This window comes from Sciurus carolinensis, chromosome 2 (assembly GCF_902686445.1).
Source record: "Sciurus carolinensis chromosome 2, mSciCar1.2, whole genome shotgun sequence".
NCBI classification, from domain to species: domain Eukaryota; kingdom Metazoa; phylum Chordata; class Mammalia; order Rodentia; family Sciuridae; genus Sciurus; species Sciurus carolinensis.
The window spans coordinates 97,229,016-97,250,909 of record NC_062214.1 but is presented as its reverse complement, the minus strand read 5'-3'; the positions used below and the strand labels follow the sequence as shown (position 1 = coordinate 97,250,909).

Here is a 21,894-nt window from a genome sequence, read left to right as displayed (position 1 = left end):
TCCTGTAACTAGAAAATTTTTATAAATGGAATTACCCGGTCAGCAGTATAGAGTTTAGAAAGCTCGTGATATACATGACTGATAATTTGTTTTCCATTGTGATTTTTACTAATTATTAACTTCCTATTTATAACCTTCCCTCTATCCAGAAGTGTTTGTGTGTCACTGAATATTCATCAGAATTTATCATTATGTTATTTATTTATTTACTTATATTTTTGTGGTGTTAGGAATTGAACTTATGCATAATAGGCAAGGGCTGTATCATGGAGATATTTTATTTTCAGTCCCATCATTATGTTTTTAAATATATTTGGACTAATTTGACAGTCATAACATAAGATTCCATTTTACTTGCATATCTTTGATATTTGTATTAGCCATTTTTAAGTTCTTTTTCATGAATATTCTCTTACAATGTAAATCAATGTAAATCTTTTTAACTGTCTGCTGGGGTTTAAATCTTTGCTTCTATTAATTAAGAAAATAAACAAAATCGTCTATACATATTGAGCACAAGTTAGGTTTTGAGAACATGGCATTGCCTTTGAAACGTGAACTCGTTCCCATTCAAGCTTGTATCTTTCTTCCTGCCCCCAGTGCCTTGTGTCTTACCTAATGGTTCATGCTAATTATCCTAATGTTTCAGGTAGTTCTAATCTTTAAGTTCTCCATTTGCACTTATCTATAAATCAGTTCAACTTACAGATGCAGCAATGAATACCACTAATGCTATGCGCGGTCATACATGGCGGTAATCCCAGTGTCTCAGGATGCTGAGGCAGGGTGATCTTGAGTTCAGAGCCAGCCTCAGCAATGGCGAGGAGCTCAGCAACTCGTTGAGACCCTGCCTCTAAATAAAACACCAGTGGTCCAGTGCCCCCTGAGTTCAATCCCTGGTACCCCTCAAAAGAAACAAAAGCAAAAACAAAACAAAGAAACACCACCACCAATGATATTATTGATGGGCCAGACGCAGTCTTGTGCTCTTCCTTCTGGGATCAATACTTTTTGAGACCGTCAGGAATAGAATGCTGATCTGTGGTGAAGAAACCCCTGCCTCTCGGAGAGAAGTGAACCGATCCTTTGGGGAAAAGTCTATGATTTTGATTTCTCATTAGCATTGTGAGCACTATTCGAGTGTGACTGACAGTTACACAAGTCAATACAGGAGCACTTTGGAACAGCCAAGTTTCAGAGGTTTTTTTTTCTTTCTTTTTTTCTTTTCTTTTTCTTATAGATTAGTGCTTCTGTTTTTTACAGAGTTCATTAGACAAATAAATCAGAACACTTTTGATTCTACAAATGAACCTAATGAAGACATGTTTCTAAAAAAACTATCATTTGACTAAAAGGGGACCAAAATAATAAATTGATTGAAGAAAAATACTACTGAAGGAAATGAAAGTACATTCTAGATGATTATTATTGCTTTCATTTTCATTTTAATTCTTGTTCAAGTCATATCTAAAGACTAAATGCAATTGCACAGGTTTAGAAAGCAAAGAATCTGTCTCTGACAGTTTTGATCCCATCAAGGATACTTTACAAAGTGTTGAGTAATGTCAAGATGGAACAGAGGAATCAAAAACTTGGGAAATAATCAGCCAGTTGCTTTTATTGATTTCTGGTTTTCATTCCCAATTCCAGAGTAGGTGATATCCCTCAGTATAAAATATTTTAAAATATTCAATGGCATCTTTTAATCATGCTCCTGAATATAGTTTGAAAGCTTATGGTGATATATTTAAAGATTAGAACCATAAAAATCCTGTAGGCTTATAATGCAAATGAAACTGGAAAATTACAGTAAGAAATTCTGGATTTAGAGAAAAATGTGCCAATCACCAAAACTTAATGTGTAATTGCATAAAAATGCTGGTGCAGTGAAATTAGAAATTCAACAGATGGTTCTAAAATAAAATATTTCGATAGTATATGAGAACAATTGTTCCCTAACTCCTCTCAAAAGTGTGGATAATTAAGTGTAATTTAAATCATCTAATCCAAGTCAACCCATTCATTTCATCAAATTATCCACGGAAATGAACTTTAAGACAAAGTTACTTTCACTGAAAATACGATATCTCATTTAACTGATAAATAATTACTGAGGGATTCTTGGCATTAGAGGAAAGATTGTTCCTAATAAGAAAAAGAAAATAAAGCCTTTACCCTTGAAGGACTCCTTTTTGAGGGAAATGGGGCATATTCACCTAAAAACCTCAGAACATGGACCATATTCTCCTCTTTTTCATGAATGTTAAATTAAACAACAAATGGACTATAATAGACTGCATTTGCCTAAAATGCCAGTGAGTTGTAAGAAAAGATTTATAAGCTCTGACACATAGAGTTGAACACAGTGTTCTTTTTCTGAACTTTTTATAACATTTGTTTTTAGTAATCATTTAAAAATGGTTTATTCAAATATATTTTATTCCTTTTAGCCTTACAGTATCTTGTTAAGTACTTTCTCCAATGATCTATATCGATTTAAGGTAAATATACACTGGTAGTCCAATTCACGTTCAACTTAATTATCCTGAGTAGTAGCTGGAGAATCACTACTATAAGGGCACTATTTCTCCAACTGTAGTGTGCACTGGAATCACAGGAAGAGCATATTATAAAACAGATAGGCAGTCCCACTCTCAGTTTCTGAGATGGAGTTCCATTCACTGAGTAGGTCTAGGATGAAGTCCAAGAATTTGACTTACTAATTAGTTGCCAGGTCATAGGTATGCTACTGGTCCCATTTCTGAATTTTAGTCCTTTGCATTTGTCCTTTTTTGTGTTCTCTCTGGAAGATGGAAGATCTTTTTGTCTGCTGTGTGCTCAGATTTCTGGATCACATGTTTTTGACTGATATATTTTTATACACTGTAGTAGACATTTGATGAACCTGTTCAACTTGGTAACTCAGTTGTAGGAATTTTTATTATATTATTTAATTAGTGACTTTCCCCCCTTTTTTCCCCCTGCCTACTCCCCTGTTCCCAATCTCTCTCTTACTATGTGGATTTTGAACCTCCTAAATTGGTACCCTCCTTTTGCCCTGCTTTCTAGGAAATTTCCTTAACTTTCTATCTTTCAATAGTTCATCCCTCATTTATTCAATCCTATGATCAATTCTAAAGGCTTTTTATTGTATTCTGAATAGCCCTTTCTTCTTTTAAAAAATATTTTTCTGCCTACTTCTTTCATGGTTGCAACTCTCTCCTAAAGATAGATTTTTTGTTTGTTTGTTTTGATTTGTCTTCATGATAGAGGCTTCTGTTAAATACCTAATAATCTTTGGTGTCTGCTCTTTTATTCAAATAGGGTAACAAAATGCTGATGGGAAACTGAGGGAAGAGGTAGGGGGTTTGTTAAACTGTAACCTTCTCTGTAGAGTTTGGGCTTATAGTGAGGGAATGTTCCATATCACTATCTTCAGGACTTTTCACCTGGGTTGACCAGGTTACATGAAGGATCTTCTAATTTCTTGAGAAACAGAAAGACTGGCTGTAGTATTCTGGGAACCAAGCTGGTGGCCAGGAACTTCAATATTCAATGAGCTAATGCTGACTCAATATCCCTGTCCCCTAGAAACCTTCTGCTTCACAATTTGCAGATAAAACATTTGTATTACTTCCCTTGGGTAGGAGAGAGGCATTTACTCTACTGTATGAAGTAGGGAAGGGAATCTGGGGGAACTTATTGCCTTTGTGTGTGTGTGTGTTTTGGGGATTGAACCAGGGCCTTGAGCATATTGAGCACAGGCTGTACAACTGAGTTACACTCCTAGTTTCCTGATTGCCTCTTTTTTTTTTTTTCTTCTTTTTTTTTCAGGTCTCACATTTAAGTCTTTAATTCTCCTTTTTTTTTTTTTTTTTTTTTTTTTTGTGGTGTTGGGGATTAAACCCAGGGCCCTGTGCTTGTGAGGCAAGCACTCTACCAACTAAGCTATCTCCCCAGCCCTTTAATCCATTTTTTAAAACACAGCATAAAACAAATACTTTATTAAAAGAATTATCTTTGCTTCTTCATACCAAAACCCTTTATCCACTCAGATTTTTAAACAATAAAATAAAAATCTTATACTCAAACTAATTGCCTCTTGAATAGACTTCAACCTTGTGGTAGTTCCTCTTTCCCTCTTCTTCACTTCAAGAGGCACCTGGAAGTAGCTAGCTAAGACTTTTGGTGACTCTGCAGTATGCATGAGTTTGGTTATCGATTTCCCTCATTGTTATCTTAGGATTCAGTTTTAGTCTGAGTCTCTTATAACTCATGTTTTCAGTCTTTTCAAATTTTGTTGCCATTGGCTCCTCTCTTGTCTACCATGCTTTTAATGTTTAAAGAATATCATTTTATGAGGGAATATGGAAAAGGGAGATTGTTATTCATTTTATCTGATTGTTATTCATTTTATACTGACTTTTAATAAAACTGAAATCTAGGGCTCTCTAGGTATGATGTTTTAGAGTATTTGAGAATTTTTTTCTCTTTTCTGGTCTCTGAATGTTTTGATTTAAGTACATGTTTTTATGAAATATCAAAGAAGAAATCTTAAAGGGGTAAAAGGCATTGAGTGTATGATGGACCACAAGGGACTATCTTCTCGAATCTGAGTATCACATTCATATGAGGCATCTAAAAATCTTAAATAGTGGATAAAAATAATACTAGCAAGGAGTAGAGAACTATTTTTATTTACTAACATTCAAAGAGAAAAGTTAAAATCTCTACCAGAAAATCCCATGAAGTTTGGAGATTCTTGCTGGTAGAAAAGAATGGGAGTACACTATAGATAATTAGTATAATCTGGTTTATGACTAAGTGAAAAATCTTGGTTTTTAGTTTGTCAGTAATGAGAATACCATGAACTGAAGTTATTATGATTAAATTCACTGTTACACAAACTTATTCCTGTTAGTCTCAAGGGGACAGTCTGGGGCAGAAAGCTACTACCAAGGCTATGAACCAATAACTGTGGATCTATGTAGATAACACTTGAAGGCCAGTCACTCCATCCAGATAGCAATTTATGACACCAACTTACCACTTCACTCCATTAGCTTTCTTTTCTCCCTCTTCTCTGAGCTTTCTAAATACTTGTCTTCTAAAAAGGACCCAAGGTCATGTCATTTTCCCCAGGAAGCAAAAAGCCCTTTGCTTTGGCTGCTTTTCCTCTTGACAATAAATGTTTCTCTTAAAAACTCAGGTCTGCCTGATGAAATATGTACATGTGGGCATGCACAGGCGTTCAAACACAGAGCGGGAGGCTCTTAGAAAGTAGAGAGTGAAGTCATGGGGACAGAATTCCTGTGTTTGCCCAGTGGCAGGTTACAGTGAGTAGACAGTGAACTAAAATCTATCAGATGTAAACTTCTTGAAAGCAGAGTAGATTTTAGATGTTCTGTTCCAAAAGCATTTAGCACCATGCCTTGCATGTAAGAAATGTTCATTAAATATTTTTCAATATTTATGTATTGGAATTAACTTCTATTACACAAACACTGCTATCAGTCAACATTAAATTTGTATTACTTATTTCTCTTTGAGCTTTTCAATAAAGCCTTCTGGTTCTATCTGGCAAAGTCAGCAAAGATCCAAAAATGTGTTCTAAGTGATATAAAACTCCACATTTATATTGTCTTCTGTATATGTCAGGGATATCACAGGAAATTAATTGGAGAAAATGATATTTTGTTATTAAAAAGGGCACATGCAAAGACTACCACATGAAAAATAATTTGCATGTTCTAATTTCAAATGATTGATAGATTGAATTTCAGCTCTCCCTTTTTAAAGTTTACTGTGCCATTGGCACTATTGTTAGGGTCATGGTATAGACAGATGAAAATCAATCCCAACTGTCAAGGAGTTCACAATATAATGAGAACAAAGTATAAAATAAACTATATATGCCATAATAGATATGAAAAACTTCAGTCAGTCCCCTGAAGGACTGAGGGAGTCCCATGACTGAGGGCTTGGGCAGATAGCCATTTTTTCCTCTGTTAGTTGTGTGAGAAGTATAAAAAAGAAACTGGTCCTCCTTTCCTCCTGAAAACAGCACAAATCCCTCAGACAGAAGTGTATGTCTTCTTCCCCAAGATTTCTCTCCAGTTTTATCACTGAGTCATTGAATCTTATCATGTGAATGAAACCTTAAAAGTTACCTAATCAGATTTACTATCTACTCTTTAGGTCTTTGGTGGGGGTGGTATCCTGGGCTTGTATCACTTAGAACATACTAGATTATGAGGCACAGAAAATCCAAAACCTATTGGTTTAATCATGAAGGTAGACCCGGTTGAGTTGTTTGTTTCAGAGACTCAAAAAAAACAAAAACAAAAACAAAAACAAAAAAATCACCAAAGATCAGCTTGGTCTCGGGAAAGGCTTTCTTGATGTCTGCTTTATTTTTACCTGACCAGACCTTGTGTTTGGAAGATGGCAGCCCAGGGTCCAAGGGCTCCTTGTTTTTTGAGCACATGCAGAAGAGGTTGCCTCTGAAGCTCTCTCAGAACCTGAAAAACTTCCCCCAAAGACCCCAGCAAATTGCTCCTCTCATTCACATAAACGGTGTCACTTCATGTCAACTGCTAACCAATAATTCCCTGTTGCAGAGAATGGGATTGTGCTGATTCCTTAGTTTGGAGCTATGCTAATTTGCTCAGAACAGAAACACATGCTTCAGCAGGTAGCCAGGGCAGGGATAGGGCTAGAAGTTTTTTGTTTTTTTTTTTAACCAGATACACTGCCACAGGCTCAGGTACCAGGTCCAAGGGTAGCCAGTGCAATGCCACAGAAGCCCCCAAATCCCAAACTACAATTGCCTTTTCCCGCTGGACAGCTCCAATTGTAATTAAGCAATCGCATATTTGCAGCTGAATGTACCTCCTAGTTTCCATCCAAGTTCAGGATCCAGTGGCTGGCTCTTGTCCTGTTGTTGCTCTTAAGTTGCTCTCTTCAATTTGTTACTCTGGATGTATGGTCTTCCAAGTGTCTGTTTTGCTTAGGCCTTACTAGTCTTTACTGCCCTGGCTGACTCAAAGGAATCAAAATACTGGCTGCCAATCAAGAGAACCTTACCTCCAAGCCCAAACTGAAGGGTGAGGTTTATGTATTCTGTTTTCCTTTTACCCTGTAGTTTCTTCAAGCCAAGTTCAGAGTTTTCGCACCAAGATAGTGGCTGTGTGAAGTTCCCTGGGCCGCCTCTGTTAAATGGAAGGACTGGCTTAATCCATTTCCAAGAACTCGCCCCGCTGTATAATTCCACAGCACCAAAAGGGATTCGGGTGGGACAGTCGTGGGAGCTTGGTGAGTGGAGTTTGAGAACCTGAAGTCCACATTGCTTTGTACGGTGTGAGGGCGGTTTTTACTCTTTCTTCTGCATTCGGTTAATTTGACCAGCCGCTCCCACTCCCAGAGTAACCGTGAGGGCCGGCTCTCTTCCCCAGGCGCGCAGCTTCCACGCTAAGCGCAACACAGCCTCCCGGGGCCAGCGCCTCCGGGGCCAGTTGAGAGCGGTGTCCAGGGTCCAGCGTGGCTTGCTTGGCAATGGCAGCCTTCAGTGCTCTGCGGCCTCGGGCTCCGGATCCAGATGCTCCCACGGCTTCTTCTCCGTGGTTCCACTCCGAGGCCCGAGACGCAGAGAGACCAGCGCCTAGGAGGCGCCACGGCGCCCGCCGCCTTGCTCCCAAGAGGCCCCAACGAGGTGCCCTAGGCGGCGTGCGGCCTGGGCCTTGCCTCCAGGGTGCCTGCGCGCGTTTCCCGCCCCTCCCCTTCCCTTCCCTCCTAGCCGGCCGCAACTCCGGCCGGCCTCACCCGACCGCGGGCTTTGTCCACCGTCCGCGCCGCGGCCCCTCCCTGTTCTCGCCGGCTCCTCCCCCCGCCCCCCGCCAGCTCCACTTCCTCGGCGCAGGCTGAGGCAGCGGGCAGGGGACGAAGGGGTTAACCCGAGGCTCTTCCCGGCGCGGAGGGATCCGGAGACGAGCCGAGCGCGGTGCTGAGGCCGCCTCAGCGAAAAAAATGTCCGCCTGAGGAGACCCACAAGTTCTATTCGGGGGGACCGTCAGCCCGCCCCGGGAGGAAGGGGCGGCCAGGCCCGAGAGCCGCCTCCCCCGCCCGGACCTGAGAGCTCGCGCGGGCCAAAGTAAGCCGTGCCGCCGGGCGGTGCAAGGAGAAGCCCGAGTCCGCTCTCCCGGCCAAAGTGAACTTTAATCGGGGTGGTTGGATGCGGAGACGGGGCGGCAGGTAATTGCGGGTTGGCGAGAGGGAGGGGGACGGCGTGGCGGGGCAGGGAGCTCCTCCCGGAGCTGGGGTGCCCCGGCCCGCCTCCCAACTCCGCGCCCCATTGTACAGCGCCGAATCCGAGGTCCCCTCCAAGTTGGGGAGCGGAGTGGGGTGGAGGCGCGAGTCGCCGGCGGCCAGGCCCGCGGGCGGCGCGCTCGGCCTGCGCGCCCAGCTCGGCGCTCGGCTGGGGCGGGCGCATGAGCTCCGGGGCGCGCGGGAGAGCGGACGGCTTCGGCCGCTGAGCCAGGCTCATTGTTCGGCAGGTCCGGGGCAGGGCAGCAAAAGTGGGAGGAGGCCGAGCCCGGGGAGAAGGACGCCCGGCGAGACCCAGACTAGTTGTCGGCGTTTCTGTTTTCTTTTTTAAAACGCCCCTTAGGCGCGCGGGGGGTGCTTTCCGACCCTCTGGGCCCGCCGGGGACGTCCGGGAGGTGGCGGCCGCAGACGTGGGCCTGCGAGCGGCGCGTTCGCTGCAACTTGTCAGTTCTATTGTTGCTGAGCGAGTGAGTCACTTCATATCTCCCTTCGCCGCTGCTCCGCTCGCTGGACGCCGAATTGCCCCTCACCCCTCCCCTCCAGACCCCCACCCCGGCCGGGCCCCGCGCGCCCTGCCCCAGGCGACTGCGCGGGGCAGGAGGCTCTGCGGAGGGGACCGGGACCGGCTCGGAAACTTGCGGGAAAGGCGGCGAGTTGCGGGAGCCGCCGCGTCGCTCTCGGGCCGCGCCGAGGAACGTGTGGATTCACGGACCCGGCGCGGGCGCTGAGCTCTCCCGCCCCTTGCTCGCGCCGTGGTGGGCAGGAGTGGGGGAATTGGAAGTGAGCCGGGCGCCCTCAGTGCTCTTCCTCCTTCCTTACGCCTCTTTCCATCCCCTCACACACTTTGGGCCTCGGTGGTCTCTCGCTCAGCCGGTTTTCCCCTGCCTTAGGACCTGCTAGAAGTGGCCGAAGATGAATTCCCAGCAGCAGCGCATGGCCGCTATAGGGACCGACAAGGAGCTGAGCGACCTGCTGGACTTTAGTGCGGTATGAGAGCGTTCCGCGGCATCTTGGGGTTCTACTGAGGTTTACAAGAAAGCAAGCGAGCAGAAAACGGGGGGAAAAGACCTAGACACTAGGCGGGGTGAACTCCATCTGTTTTGAGCAGTAGTTCTCAGGGCTGGAGTCCAGCTCCCCCAAGTTGGACACCTGAACTTTGATGTAATGTCTAGACTTGCAGATTTCAAACTTTAATGCCAGAGGGGTCGTTTGATTTAACCAGTTAAAAGAAGAACAATATAATCATGAGTTTGGTTGAGTCATTCTTTAACCGTGATGATTATTAGTGATTTTAAACTATATATAAAAACAAATTATTTTTTCTTCAACTGTTCTCACCATTTCCCTTCCTAAGATATGGTTTATGGTACCTGAAAGATGTCAGCTGTAAGAAAGCCAATCCAGCACTAAAATTTTCAACTGTTTGAGGTGAATACTTTTATTTTAAGGCACACATACAGTGTATGTGTATGCATTATATGTATAGTCTCAACCAAGAAATATCTTTAAAATATATGGTGAAACCACAGGGCTTGCTGCCCTTATATCCAACGGGTTGAATTCCTTTTTCAGCTGCTGTTAGAAGACAGGACCAATACCTGCTTTATAGGACTGTTATCCTTACTGTATATAGTAATTTCATTGGACAGAATTCTGACTGTACCTGCATATTAAGTAAAGTTAATATAATGAGATTCATTTAGTTCCAAAGTGAAGATCATGGGTAGAAATTTACCATTTAAGCTTAATTATTTTGGAATCTTCTATGTAAGTCACTGGGTTTTCAGAACAGAATGTAGTCAGTTTTTTTCCAAATAGTGTTAGAAAATAGTATCAGTGTTTCCAATCTGAGTCTGACTGTATCTCCAATTTTATTTCAACTTCCCTATGAAATATAGTAACTAATGACACTTGGTGAACTTTTGTTTGCAAGGAATCTAGAAGAATTCAGGATTAATATATACATTTGGTTTTTTTTTGCAGATGTTTTCCCCACCTGTTAATAGTGGGAAAACCAGACCAACAACACTGGGAAGCAGTCAGTTCAGTGGATCAGGTAAGATAATGTCTAAAACTAGAAACTCATATTTTGGTGGTGTGATGCATTTAGTGTATAAAGCATTTTAGTAAATCTTTTCATGCCATCCTCTAGTATGTCAAGTTAAAATTATAAACAAAACCAAAAAAGCATCAAACATGGACAGTTTTGCTAAAGATTCTTGATATAGTTAAAAGAATTTCAGTATGGATTTAAAGTTCATTTTCCAATGAATTTTAAAATTGAAAATCATCTTGAGTTCAAGGATTGTATCATATCTTTTACATTTAGAAAAATGTCAGAAAAAGTGGTCCATGAGTGGTCTTAAAAAAAGAAAAGAACTTATTTAGTATAGATATATATTTTAATTTGCTAAATTTTCAACTTACTGTCATTAAACCTGGGTTCTAGAAGAGTATTGATTATGTGTATAAAAGAATTGAGTCAAGCAATGAGTAGTAAGAATTATTTATCCTCAAAGGTGGTCGGTTCCTTGGAACTTTGTAAGAAATTAGTAATTTCATGGGCAGTTATTTAAAATATTAATTGACTAAATGTTAGAAATGAATATAAACTTAGGTTTTTCTAGATTACACCTTAAATGACTAATTTCTGTCTGTCCATTATTCAGTGTTACATTAGGATAATGTTTAGGGTTAGATTCCTATTCCAATACCCATGCCGTTATCTTCAAATTTATTTTTGTTGTATTTATAGTTATTCTGTTCCATTATTAGATATCCCCCCTTTTTTCTAACTTTTTTTAAACTCATAATTTTAAAATCAATATTGCAGAAGTAAAGTCCATTCTAATGTACAAAAGCTATAATTTTCTGTTTAATTTAAATTTATTCCTTGGTGCTCAGAGAGATGGAAAAATAAATAAGTAAAGCCATAATAGCATCATCTTAAAAAAACCAGGTGTCAGATCTCTGGGATGAAACTTAGTAATTGCTTTTTGATCAGTGCTTTTTATTTACCCTAATAAAATGATAGTTGATTTCGCAAAATACTGTGAAAGCAAAGCATCAGGAAATAAGGTTAATTTAATAACTAATTTAACACTTTATTCCACTTTATGTTTCAAAATATTTCAGATCATACACTAATTTACTAAAATTCACTTTTAATAATGAAATTACAACTTGTGGAGAAAATATAGCATGTTATTGAATATCTCAAATAAGTAAACCATTTTGTAACTTGAAGGATAATAAAATATTACCTTTGTTCAAAAGGGTATCATGAAATGTTAACTAAATCCCAACTCTTCTCCTTTCTCCTTCCTTTTTACCAGTAGTTATGTGAAATTTTGCTATTTTGGGAATAGAAAAAAATTATGAATATAGAAAATGGTTATATTCTGATACTTTGAATACATCTTAGTTTTTGCAACTAAGAATTCATTCTCAGGAACCTTCAAATTGCCTTTGTCTAATACATGTTAGGTACCTCATGTATTTCCTCAAACAAGTAGTGATATTATTTCATACAGTTCTTAAGTTTTCAAAAATATATTTAACTGGATATTTATTGATAACTAGGACTTGTACTTCAGAAACTTGCTATTATAAATTCTTCCTGATTTTAGAATAGGAGCAGTTATATTTACTTCACTTTTTAAAATTAAGAATGATTTACAATATAAGAAAGTCTGTGAAGTTAAAAAGTGAGTGTTTAAACTTAGATGTGAATTGCAACCATGCATTGGAGTTATTAGCTCCCTTTTAGTAGGTTGCATTACACAAAGAAAATGTTACTCTGTGTTGCAGAAGTGGTCACACTTGATTCTTTGGAATAGGAAATTTGTAGTTTTATTTTAATTTATTTATCCATTGAAAGTTTGAACTTAAACACCTGTATTCAGTGGACATAGAAATATTTACCTGTGTGGTTTGTTTTAAATGCTCCCAAAAATTATAATAAAGAAGCTGTGACCTTCAATAATTAGTGAGTGGATTTAAATTTTAAGAAGAGAAAAATGGTATGTGATTATTTTATGTCAAATTGTGTGGTAGATATGACTTCACTATAACCATTTTTTATCTTAAAGGGAATGTCTAAGAGAAATTGGCATAGTAATATTTTATTTATATTCTTTATATACTTTATTGACAAATGAATAATCTTGTGTCCTGATTTTAGAGGATATTATGTAATACATTATAATGCTTATTTATTTGCAGCATATAAGGAGCTAAAGATCTGACTTTGCTTTTGAAGCGCCATCATAAGATTAGAGTTTTTTGTCTTTGGAAAAATCATTTGTAAAATCATCATGCCTTTTTGCTTTTTGAAGATGATAGTTTTAACATTGTGCAGTATAGTTTTCTCTTGATTTGTCCTTTTAGAGGATGACTTAATTTCACAGTGGATTGTTTTTGAGAAACAGTATGTAAGACTTTTAGAAATTTTTTAGCTGAAAGCATATAGTATATATTATAGTGATATTATTTGTATCTTATTTCAAAAGCAAAGCAACTTATATTTAGCTGACATTTCGTCAAAAGTTATGTAAAAGATATATTTACTGTTATTCATCTCAAAAGTCTATTATAGTGTTATTTCTTCACCAGTGTATTAATTTCTTTTGCAGTATAGTTATATTGTGGATTTATCTATTTGGTGTGATAGCCTCTGTGAGGTGTTCTCTAGTGACCTTGAGAAAAGTACTCTATTAAGGCAGTTTATAGAAAGAAAGTTTGTTGAAAGGATGATACAATGGACATGGTTCAGGTATTTAATTCTGTCCCCCAACTTCAGGGTTTGAGTATGCAGATTTAAATTGTGATTTTTGTTTAAATTTTATTAGATTAAGTATTTGAATCTTTTCTGAAAATTTCCTTTGTTTTTTAATCCAAGTAATCAGAGATATTGGAGGGGAGTGGTATGGTTTTGTTTATATGGCATCTGTGTCTATTGAGTATGTGTTTGATGCTTCTATCTAGAAAGTTACTTTAGGAGGTAAAGTTTTATTTTTCCTTTTTCAAATTAGACTTTTGTAATCATATAGATTTCTTACGAGTTTTGGAAACTATTTTAAGAAATATCTTCTGATAATTTTTAAATTATAAAAGGAATACAGTTTATCATTCTTTTCGATGTACATAGTTTTTTTGAAAATACTGATGTAAGGCCAGAAAAATGAATTGTCATTAATTGCTGTTCAGTGATTTTTTAATTAAACTTTTTGTTTTGAGATAATTGTAGATTTATATGCAGTTATAAGAAGCAATTCAGAGATCCTGTGTAACCTTTACTCATTTGCCTGCAATGGTAACATCTTGCTAAACTGTAGTATAATATCACAATGAGGTTATTAATAGTGATAAAATCAAGACAAAAAAACTGTTCCATATCACAAGGATTCCTGATGTTGCCCTTTTATAATTGCATCCACTTCTCAGGTAATTAAAAAAAAAATCCCTGTCAGATTATTAAATACCTACACATCATATTAAGTATGTTAAGATAATTAAATGTCTACTTGCCCTATTAAACATTTCAAATTGCTGTAGCATTATTTGAACTTACCAAGGGGGAAAAAATCAAGAAAACTGAAATTTTACTAATGTGTTTTTAAGCCAAACTATAGTAGAAATAGGAATGATGATTTTAAACAGAAAGGAAACTAGATTTGGCCTTTCGCTTCAGGCATTTTAATGTTATGAGTAGGGTGTAGGTCTTACTGTATACTGTGTTGAAATTTATAATCACTGTAATTTTTAGTTTATATACTTGTTATAATTTAAACTTGTTAGACATTTGCTGTGGGTAATCTGTAGTGATGAATGATAGTAACTATGGAGGCATCAAGGATGTGGAGGAAAATATTTTAGAATAAATATGTCAAATAGTAGTTGATCATTTAAGGTAAAAGTTAAGTAGCAGAGGAAAAGTAAAGTAGTAAAGGGGTCTTTTTTTATTGTAAACAAATGGGATACATGTTGTTTCTCTGTTTGTACATGGAGTAAAGGCATACCATTTGTGTAATCATAAATTTACATAGGGTAATGTTGTTTGATTCATTGTTATTTTTCCCTTTCCCCCCACCCCTCCCACCCCCTTTTCCCTCTATACAGTCCTTCCTTCCTCCATTCTTGCCCCCCTCCCTAACCCTAACTCTAACCCTAACACTAACCCCTCCCACCCCCATTATGTGTCATTATCCACTTATCATTGAGATCATTCGTCCTTTGGTTTTTTGAGATTGGCTTATCTCACTTAGCATGATATTCTCCAGTTTCATTCATTTTCCTGCAAATGCCATAATTTTATCATTCTTTATGGCTGAGTAATATTCCATTGTGTGTGTATGTATATATATATATACATATGTAAATATATATATAGCAAAGGGGTCTTTTAGAGACAACTTATATATGAAAATACAAATGAAAACTAGGGACAAGATTATAACCATGAGTAGTATATATATTCTTCAGAACAATTCCTATAGTGTTCAAGCTGTCACGGATGTAATGAATTTGAAAAAGGACTTGATTAGATCATAGCATTTTAGATACTGTATCTAGGGAAGCATATGTATATTGATTGTTTTTGTCTGTTTTCATAAATAGTCTAAATACACACTCAAGTTTATTTTTTTTTTTAGGCTTTTTTCCCTATGGTGTATTGTCTTCTTTGAGTTTTAAAATTTAGATTCTCTTGGAATAGGAAGATAAAGATGAAGCTACTCAACCTTGAATATAAACCCAGTTTTCACATTTCATATTAAACAGGACCATATAGTGTATATTCTTTTATTGAAGCCCATTAACCCTTTTATGTTCTTGAGCAATTGATAATTATGTCTGGAATGTTACTGCCTGCTTAATGTTGTTGAAGGCTGGTAACTTGAAGATAAAATGTAAAATTGTAAGTTCAGCTTCTGTAACAAAAATGTCAAAAATGCACATTAATGTAATTTCAGTTAAATTCATCAGAATCAGTATGTGCCATATAGATTCAAGGAATAGGCTTAAGGAATACTCAAAAAGTTTTGAATTTAGAGTTGACTTGTGAAGGAGATATGGAAAATGAAGTGGGGAGAAGAACTGGCCTCTCAGGTATGGACTAGCATGAGAAGATACCCAGAAATGAAATTTGGCTCCGTACAAGGGCCTGTACAGTTTGGGAGAAGAGAAGCTGGTTTGTATTGACACCATTCCTGAATTCATATTCACATACTATTACCTGGAGCCATTCTGCTTGAGTTCACATATAGATATTATCACTTATTAACTGGTTGATCTTGGGTAAGCTACTTAACCTCTCTGTGCTTCTGTTCCTTAATTTGTAAAGGAGGACTAACAATATAACTGTTCACATGAGGTTGTTATGAAGATTAAAAGAGCTAATATATTTAATGCTCCAAGAACAACAATAAATGACATGGGGTGAATTGTTAGTAGGGAGACTGTAGAATAAGGAAAACATTTATTTATTGAGGAGACTTTTATGATTATCCAGGGATGAGCTGGTGGTAGAGCTTTGAATTTGATGTTAGTGTGAGAAGTAGAAAGGAAAAATACTAGGAGTAAAGGATTGATAATTTGAAAGATTGAATTTCTGTAGGTAAGAGAAATGACTCAAGGTTGTAGTTATGACATGATTGGAAAATGGAGTACTATAAATAATGAAAATACTGAATTGTTCTGAGCATTTTGAATTTCACATTACTGGTCTGGGGATGTAGCTCAGGAGTAAAGTGCTTGCCTAGCATGTGTGAGGCCCTGGATTCAGTCCCCAGCATCAAAACAAAACAAATAGATAAATAAAATAATCACGATACTTGGGACTCTTGGCTAATTTGGAGATTTATGAGGGAAGAGTGTTGGAAGATGAGTTAAAGATTTTATTGCTGCCTTTAAATTAATACATAGTTGTCATTATAAAGAAAACTGGGGAATAGAAAGAGCAACATAGGAGGAAAAAAAATCCTATTTTACTATCCATAGAAAATTGTTATGTTTTGATTTTTTTCCCTGATAGTCCTGTTTTGCAAAGTTGAGATCTTAATGATGTTTGCATTTTCTGTACTGCTTTTTTATTTCACTTAATATTTTATCATGAATATTTTCTTGTATTACTAAAGATTCTTTATGAAGTTGGTTTAAAATTGTTATATGCTGTTGCATGGGATGGAGATAGCATTAACTGAAATCAGTTGCTTGACATTTTGGAATTTTGTTTTATTAATTTGCTTTTTGAGATTATAAATAATGTGATAGTGAACACCTTTTTGTATGGACCTACATTTTTACCCAATTTACATTTTTTTTTTTGATAGAAGATGTAGATTTTGTTTTTGTGCCTTTAAGTTGTAATTAATGCCAAGTTAAGTGAATTAATTCCTAAGGGAAATACTCTCAGGGCGGTAAGTGATCAGGCCAAGAATTGATATCAGTGCTAGAGTTAGGTATATAAAATTAGTGACTTAGGTTGATTATTTAATGTAAAAATATAAATTTTTATTAACATATGAATGGTAGATGATGACATTTGGTGCCATTTGTATTTGTGTATAAAAGGGTGTGCCATTACTGGAGAGGGAATTCTGTCATTCTTTGACCTGTGTTTATTAAAATGGAGTGGAATCCGATTGGAGTCTTGTCAGTAAGACTTAAAGTTTTGACTTTTATGAGAGATGCAATGTTGTGTAGTAGGAAGAGTTGAATTTAGGAGCCAGGCAATTGGTTTGGAATCAATACTTTCAACTGATGAGCTATATGATCCATGGCAAATCATTTGGCTTAAGTTTCTCATTTGTGAAAAGGGAATTACAATATCAACCTTCAGAATTCTTGTGAGGTTTATATAAGAGTATCTGTGTATTGCCTGTCATTCCTTGCCATTGCATCTACTTTAAAAATGATCACTACCATTGTTATGTGACATCTTAAGTAAAACTTAGAGTGGGTGTGGTGGTAATAATAATAATAATAATGATAGCCAGTGTCTATTGAATTTTTATTGTATGCTAGGTATTATACTAAGTAGTTTGTAGGCATTATCTCATTTTGTATTGGAGAAAATGAAATGCTTTGTCTGATAGTAAGGGTGAGAAAATGTCCTCAAAAGGATAGCATATCAAAATTGCTTTTAGTGCCATATAACTATATGTATATTACAAGTTTGAAAAGTTATCAAGGATGAGTAGTTGTGAAAGATTATCAGGTACCTAAGAATTTTACCTACCTTCTTTCCTTCAGTTGAATTCTTAATACTATTATTTTGTAGATGAGGTACTGTAGTGTGTAGAATGGTGAATAGAATGTGTATGCCTTTTGGGGCTGGGGTTTTAGCTTCAGTGGTAAAACACTCATCTAGCATGCATGAGGCATTAGGTTCAATCATCAGTGCCACATAAAAATAAAATACAACTAAAAAAAAAAAAGAACGTGTATGCCTTTTGAAAATGATCACTATTAAAATGTAGTGTTTTCTCCCATATTCTCTCCACCGTCTTGAAATTCTGAAATGAGGTGTAGTCTAAATAAGGAAGATAAAAATTTTGTGACCTGAAAGGATAGACTAGCTGGGACACAGGATACAGGTTGAAGAGAATGTTAAGGGTCTCTCAGATAGAGGACAGGGCCTTGCACATGCTAGGTGTTGTGTTCAACCACCCAGCTACATCTCCAGTTGTCCACTTTTCTTCCTAATGGCAGAGGATAAGGAATATAAACTCCCCTGGTAGCCTGAAGCAACATGTTGCACATTTTACTTTCTACAAGCATAAACATATATGTTGCAGAATAAACATGGTTTTCATTAGCCATCAGTGAAACAAGTTCTGAAGATGTGTTGTGCTTGGCTCATGGCATCATCATCTTCTTGTTTTTCTTTGTATTTTGGGCGTAGGGGACAGGGTGGAATGGAGTACTGACTTGTACTATCCTTAGCAGGAAACCCGTTCTGAAGCATATTCTTTAATTGTCTTTATTTCTGAACCTTTTCTTGTTCCTACAGAAGTGCGATTAGGGGGAAAATGGGTTTTCATAGGGAGGAAACTTATTTCCATAAACTAAAGCACAGATAGATTTGTTAGTAATGCAACTCATTTGAGCCTGTTTTCTGTCTCCAGCCAGCTCATCCTGTAATTTTTAACATACCCTACTTGGAATGAAAATGTATGTTTTTGTTTGTTTGTTTTTTGTGGCACTGGGGATGGAACCCAGAAGCTTGCACTCACTAGGGAAGTGCTCTACCACTAAGCAATATCTCCAGTCCTGAAAATTTATATTTTTTATAGAGAGCAGCATTTTTTGTATGTTCAAAATATGCTCTTTTGTGTTCCAAGTTAAAAATGTGCTCTCATAAACACCATGTGAGTCATTCAAACTACTGTAAGCTGCTTGGGTACTTAAAGATCACCTTTAAAGATCATAGAGAAATGAAAACAGATGAGGGATTGTTTAAATTTTTATTGCATTGACTCAGGGATGAAATCTTCAAAATATTGTAGTGAAACAATTTGAGATAAGAGACAGGGCAGTAATTATTACTTAAAAAAAATTCTTAACCACTACTATACCTTACTATATTTTTGGTTATTAAAGTTAGAGAAATTTGATCCAGGATGTCATTTTGCCATCCCTGTTTGGGGTATTAAGAAGGTACCTGAATTTGAACTAGGGTTTTCTCTGAATTTGTGATAATCAGACTGATTAAACTTCATTCTGGTTATGAAACGGAAGTCTGTCTGGAGGCTGTCTCTCTCAAAAATTGTTTATTTGCTTCTGGTACTTCTGCCAGTGAGCTATTGTGAACGGGATCAACTTATACTTACTCTTCCACCACTTCATTGGTGGCTAATGTAGAGAACACAGGTTGGACTTGATCTGGTCCTGGCTGCTCCAGTCAACAAAAGTGCTGCTGTTCTCAGCAACAGCTGTGAGCGTTAGGGGGCCTTGGTGTGGGAATCCCTACTAGGAAGTCAACATGAATTTTAGTCCTGAAGGCATATGTTGTGTTTTGAGGTTGTTGGGAGTAAATAAGAGGTTTGCTTGGCTCACTTTGAACCTAATGGTGGAAGTGTGGTTTGGCCACAGTGAGTTCAGAGAATCTGAGCTTATGTGGTCACTTGTAGAGTAGTGTTGAAAACCCTGAGTTCTCTCAAGTTAGAAGGATCCTCTTTTTTTTTTTTTTTCCTGATTGGAAGTCCTACAATATCTAGCTTACTTTGTCATTTGCTTGGTGACCCTTTTGCTTATATGCCTGCTATTGACTTGTTTTTCATGTTGATCTGTTTGGGCAACTGTTTTTCAGGTTGATCTGTTTTGGAATACAGTTAAAGAATGTTTCATATTGAATCTCTTAAAAAAATTTTTTTTGTAGTTGTAGATGGACACAATACTTTTATTCATCTACTTTTAAATGTGGTGCTGAGGATTGAACCCAGTGCCTCACATGTGCTTGGTGAGTGATCTACCACTGAGCCACAAACCCAGCCCCATATTGAATCTCTTGATGGCAATATGTAGAAAAGATTGAATTGATTATAAACTTCCAACTAGGCAGGTAATTACAGCTGTTTGAAGACTATCTTAAATATCTTTTTTTTTAAATAATTTTTTTAAAGATGTAGATGAACACAATACTTTTATTTTATTTATTTATTTTTATGTGGTGCTGAGGATTGAACCCAGTGCTTCACACATGCTAGGCAAGCACTCTTCCACTGAGTTACAACCCCAGCCCCTATCTTAAATATCTTTAATGTCTCTCATCTAAGTATCAGCTAGTTCTTTTTATTTTAGGTGATAGCATGTATTATTATTTGTTGAGACTTTTTTCCCTGCCAAAGGTCCATAATTCTTTTTTTGTGTGTGTGTGTGTGTGGTGCTGGGGATTGAACCCAGGCCTTGTGCTTGGGAGGCAAGCACTCTGCCAACTGAGCTATATCCCCAGCCTTGTTCATAATTCTTGAGCTAAAAATTTTGAAATCCAAAAAGGTTCTAAACAAAAATTTTCCCATAAATTCAGCATAAACTTTTGGTAGCAATATCTGGTCTTACCTAAAGGGAGGCCATTGACATTCTTTTCCTAATTACTGTATGGTTATCAGGTGCCAGGAGTGATTTGTAACTTACAGTTTATCTACTGTATTAAGTTGAATTCTTAAACCCACCTGGTCTAATGAATTTCAGAAAAGGATGTATGGAGATTATGCCCCCAAATGGTTTTCAATTCATAATAAAGAAATTCTTTTTTGGTACTAAAAGTGTTAGACTAGGAACTTTATTATTTTAAATACAGAAAAAAAATTGTGGCAAGCTTGTTCATATAAGGCAGTCTTCTCAGACTATATAGGCTTTTTAGGCTGAGGTTTGTTGTTTTGAGTAGTTGCCTAATATGTTGATTTAGGGAGTCAGATTCTGTTTTGAGGAGAAATGAGCTTTTGCATCTTTTGGACCAAGGAGTATACTGATAATTCTCTAGTCGGTAAATCAAACAGGGTAATCTTTGGGGTACTTAGAAGGAGAGTCAAATCGTTTTCATTGGTTCCTCATTATATGTATATAACCAGTGTTAGATGATTCCTCTAAAAAGGAAGCCTGAACCTTGACCATACCCTTTCTGATTTTGACTATTGCCTGGGAGCAAAGACAGGAAAATTCTACCAAACTCTGGTGAACTTCATGGAAAAAAAAGTGGAGCTAAGATAATTATTTGTAGGAACCAGATAAAATGAGTCCTTGGTAAATTTTATTTCATTTCCTTTTATACAGGGTAACACTTTTCAGACCAATATTGTAATGTTTAGTCCTGAAATATCCTCATTACAGTAACCCTTATTAAAAACAAGTTGTTGGGGCTGGGGCTGTAGCTCAGTGGTAGAGCACTTGCCTAGCATGTGTGAGGCACTGGGTTCAATCCTCAGCACCCCATAAAAAAATAAAAAAATAAAAAAAAGGCATTGTGTCCATTTACAACTGAAAAAAAAAAAGTTGTTGGGCTGGGGTTGTGGCTCAGTAGTAGAACACTTGCCTAGCACATGCACAGCAATGGGTTCGATTCTTAGCACCGCATATAAATGAATAAAGGTCCATTGCCAACTAAAAAAAACAAGTTGTGATTCTATGGAGTGGGAAATTTTCCTCAGGAGCCTGCCATTGGCTCAGTCTCGCTGTTCTTTTACATAAACTGTGAAAGTAGTAATGAAGTATGTAATAAACTAGTCTGTTGTAGAGTCCGTTTTGAGAGACAGACGGGTAGGTAACCTGTTTGACTTTTCTATTTGCTTTGTAAGCCTGTTCACTGTAGTGTTCCCAGTGTTATTGTCCCAAGAACCACAATACAATGTTTAAATAATCCACTTAAGGTTTATAGCTGTACTGTAGGAACACAAGACAGGAGGTACAGCCAGGGTCTCTCTTGTCTTCATATTTATATAACCCCTTTTGTTAAGCTTAAGAGCAGTGTTACAGTGAGCAGACTCCATTTATGTTACGTTAAACTCCAGAGACTTGCTAAACAAGTTATAATGGTACTAGGACTTTGCCCAGTGAATGATTGGGAGAAGGGGA

General features: G+C 37.5%; 1 protein-coding gene across 13 annotated transcripts in view; it reads left to right on the top strand.

Annotated features, from left to right (window-relative positions):
* The first annotated feature begins 7,934 nt into the window (after positions 1-7,934).
* Positions 7,935-21,894, top strand: part of Tcf12 (transcription factor 12) — a 355,814-nt gene continuing 341,854 nt past the window's right edge. For 4 of the 13 annotated variants that reach the window (XM_047539603.1, XM_047539606.1, XM_047539602.1 and 1 more), the window contains exons 1-3: positions 7,936-8,250; positions 9,213-9,309; positions 10,306-10,378. In XM_047539603.1, the coding sequence (XP_047395559.1) occupies positions 9,235-9,309; positions 10,306-10,378 (148 nt within the window). In that variant the 5' untranslated portion in view covers positions 7,936-8,250; positions 9,213-9,234. Of the gene's footprint in view, positions 8,251-8,360; positions 8,790-9,212; positions 9,310-10,305; positions 10,379-21,894 lie in introns of those variants that run through there. The other 9 variants (XM_047539615.1, XM_047539607.1, XM_047539605.1 and 6 more) reach the window with 6 other exon arrangements.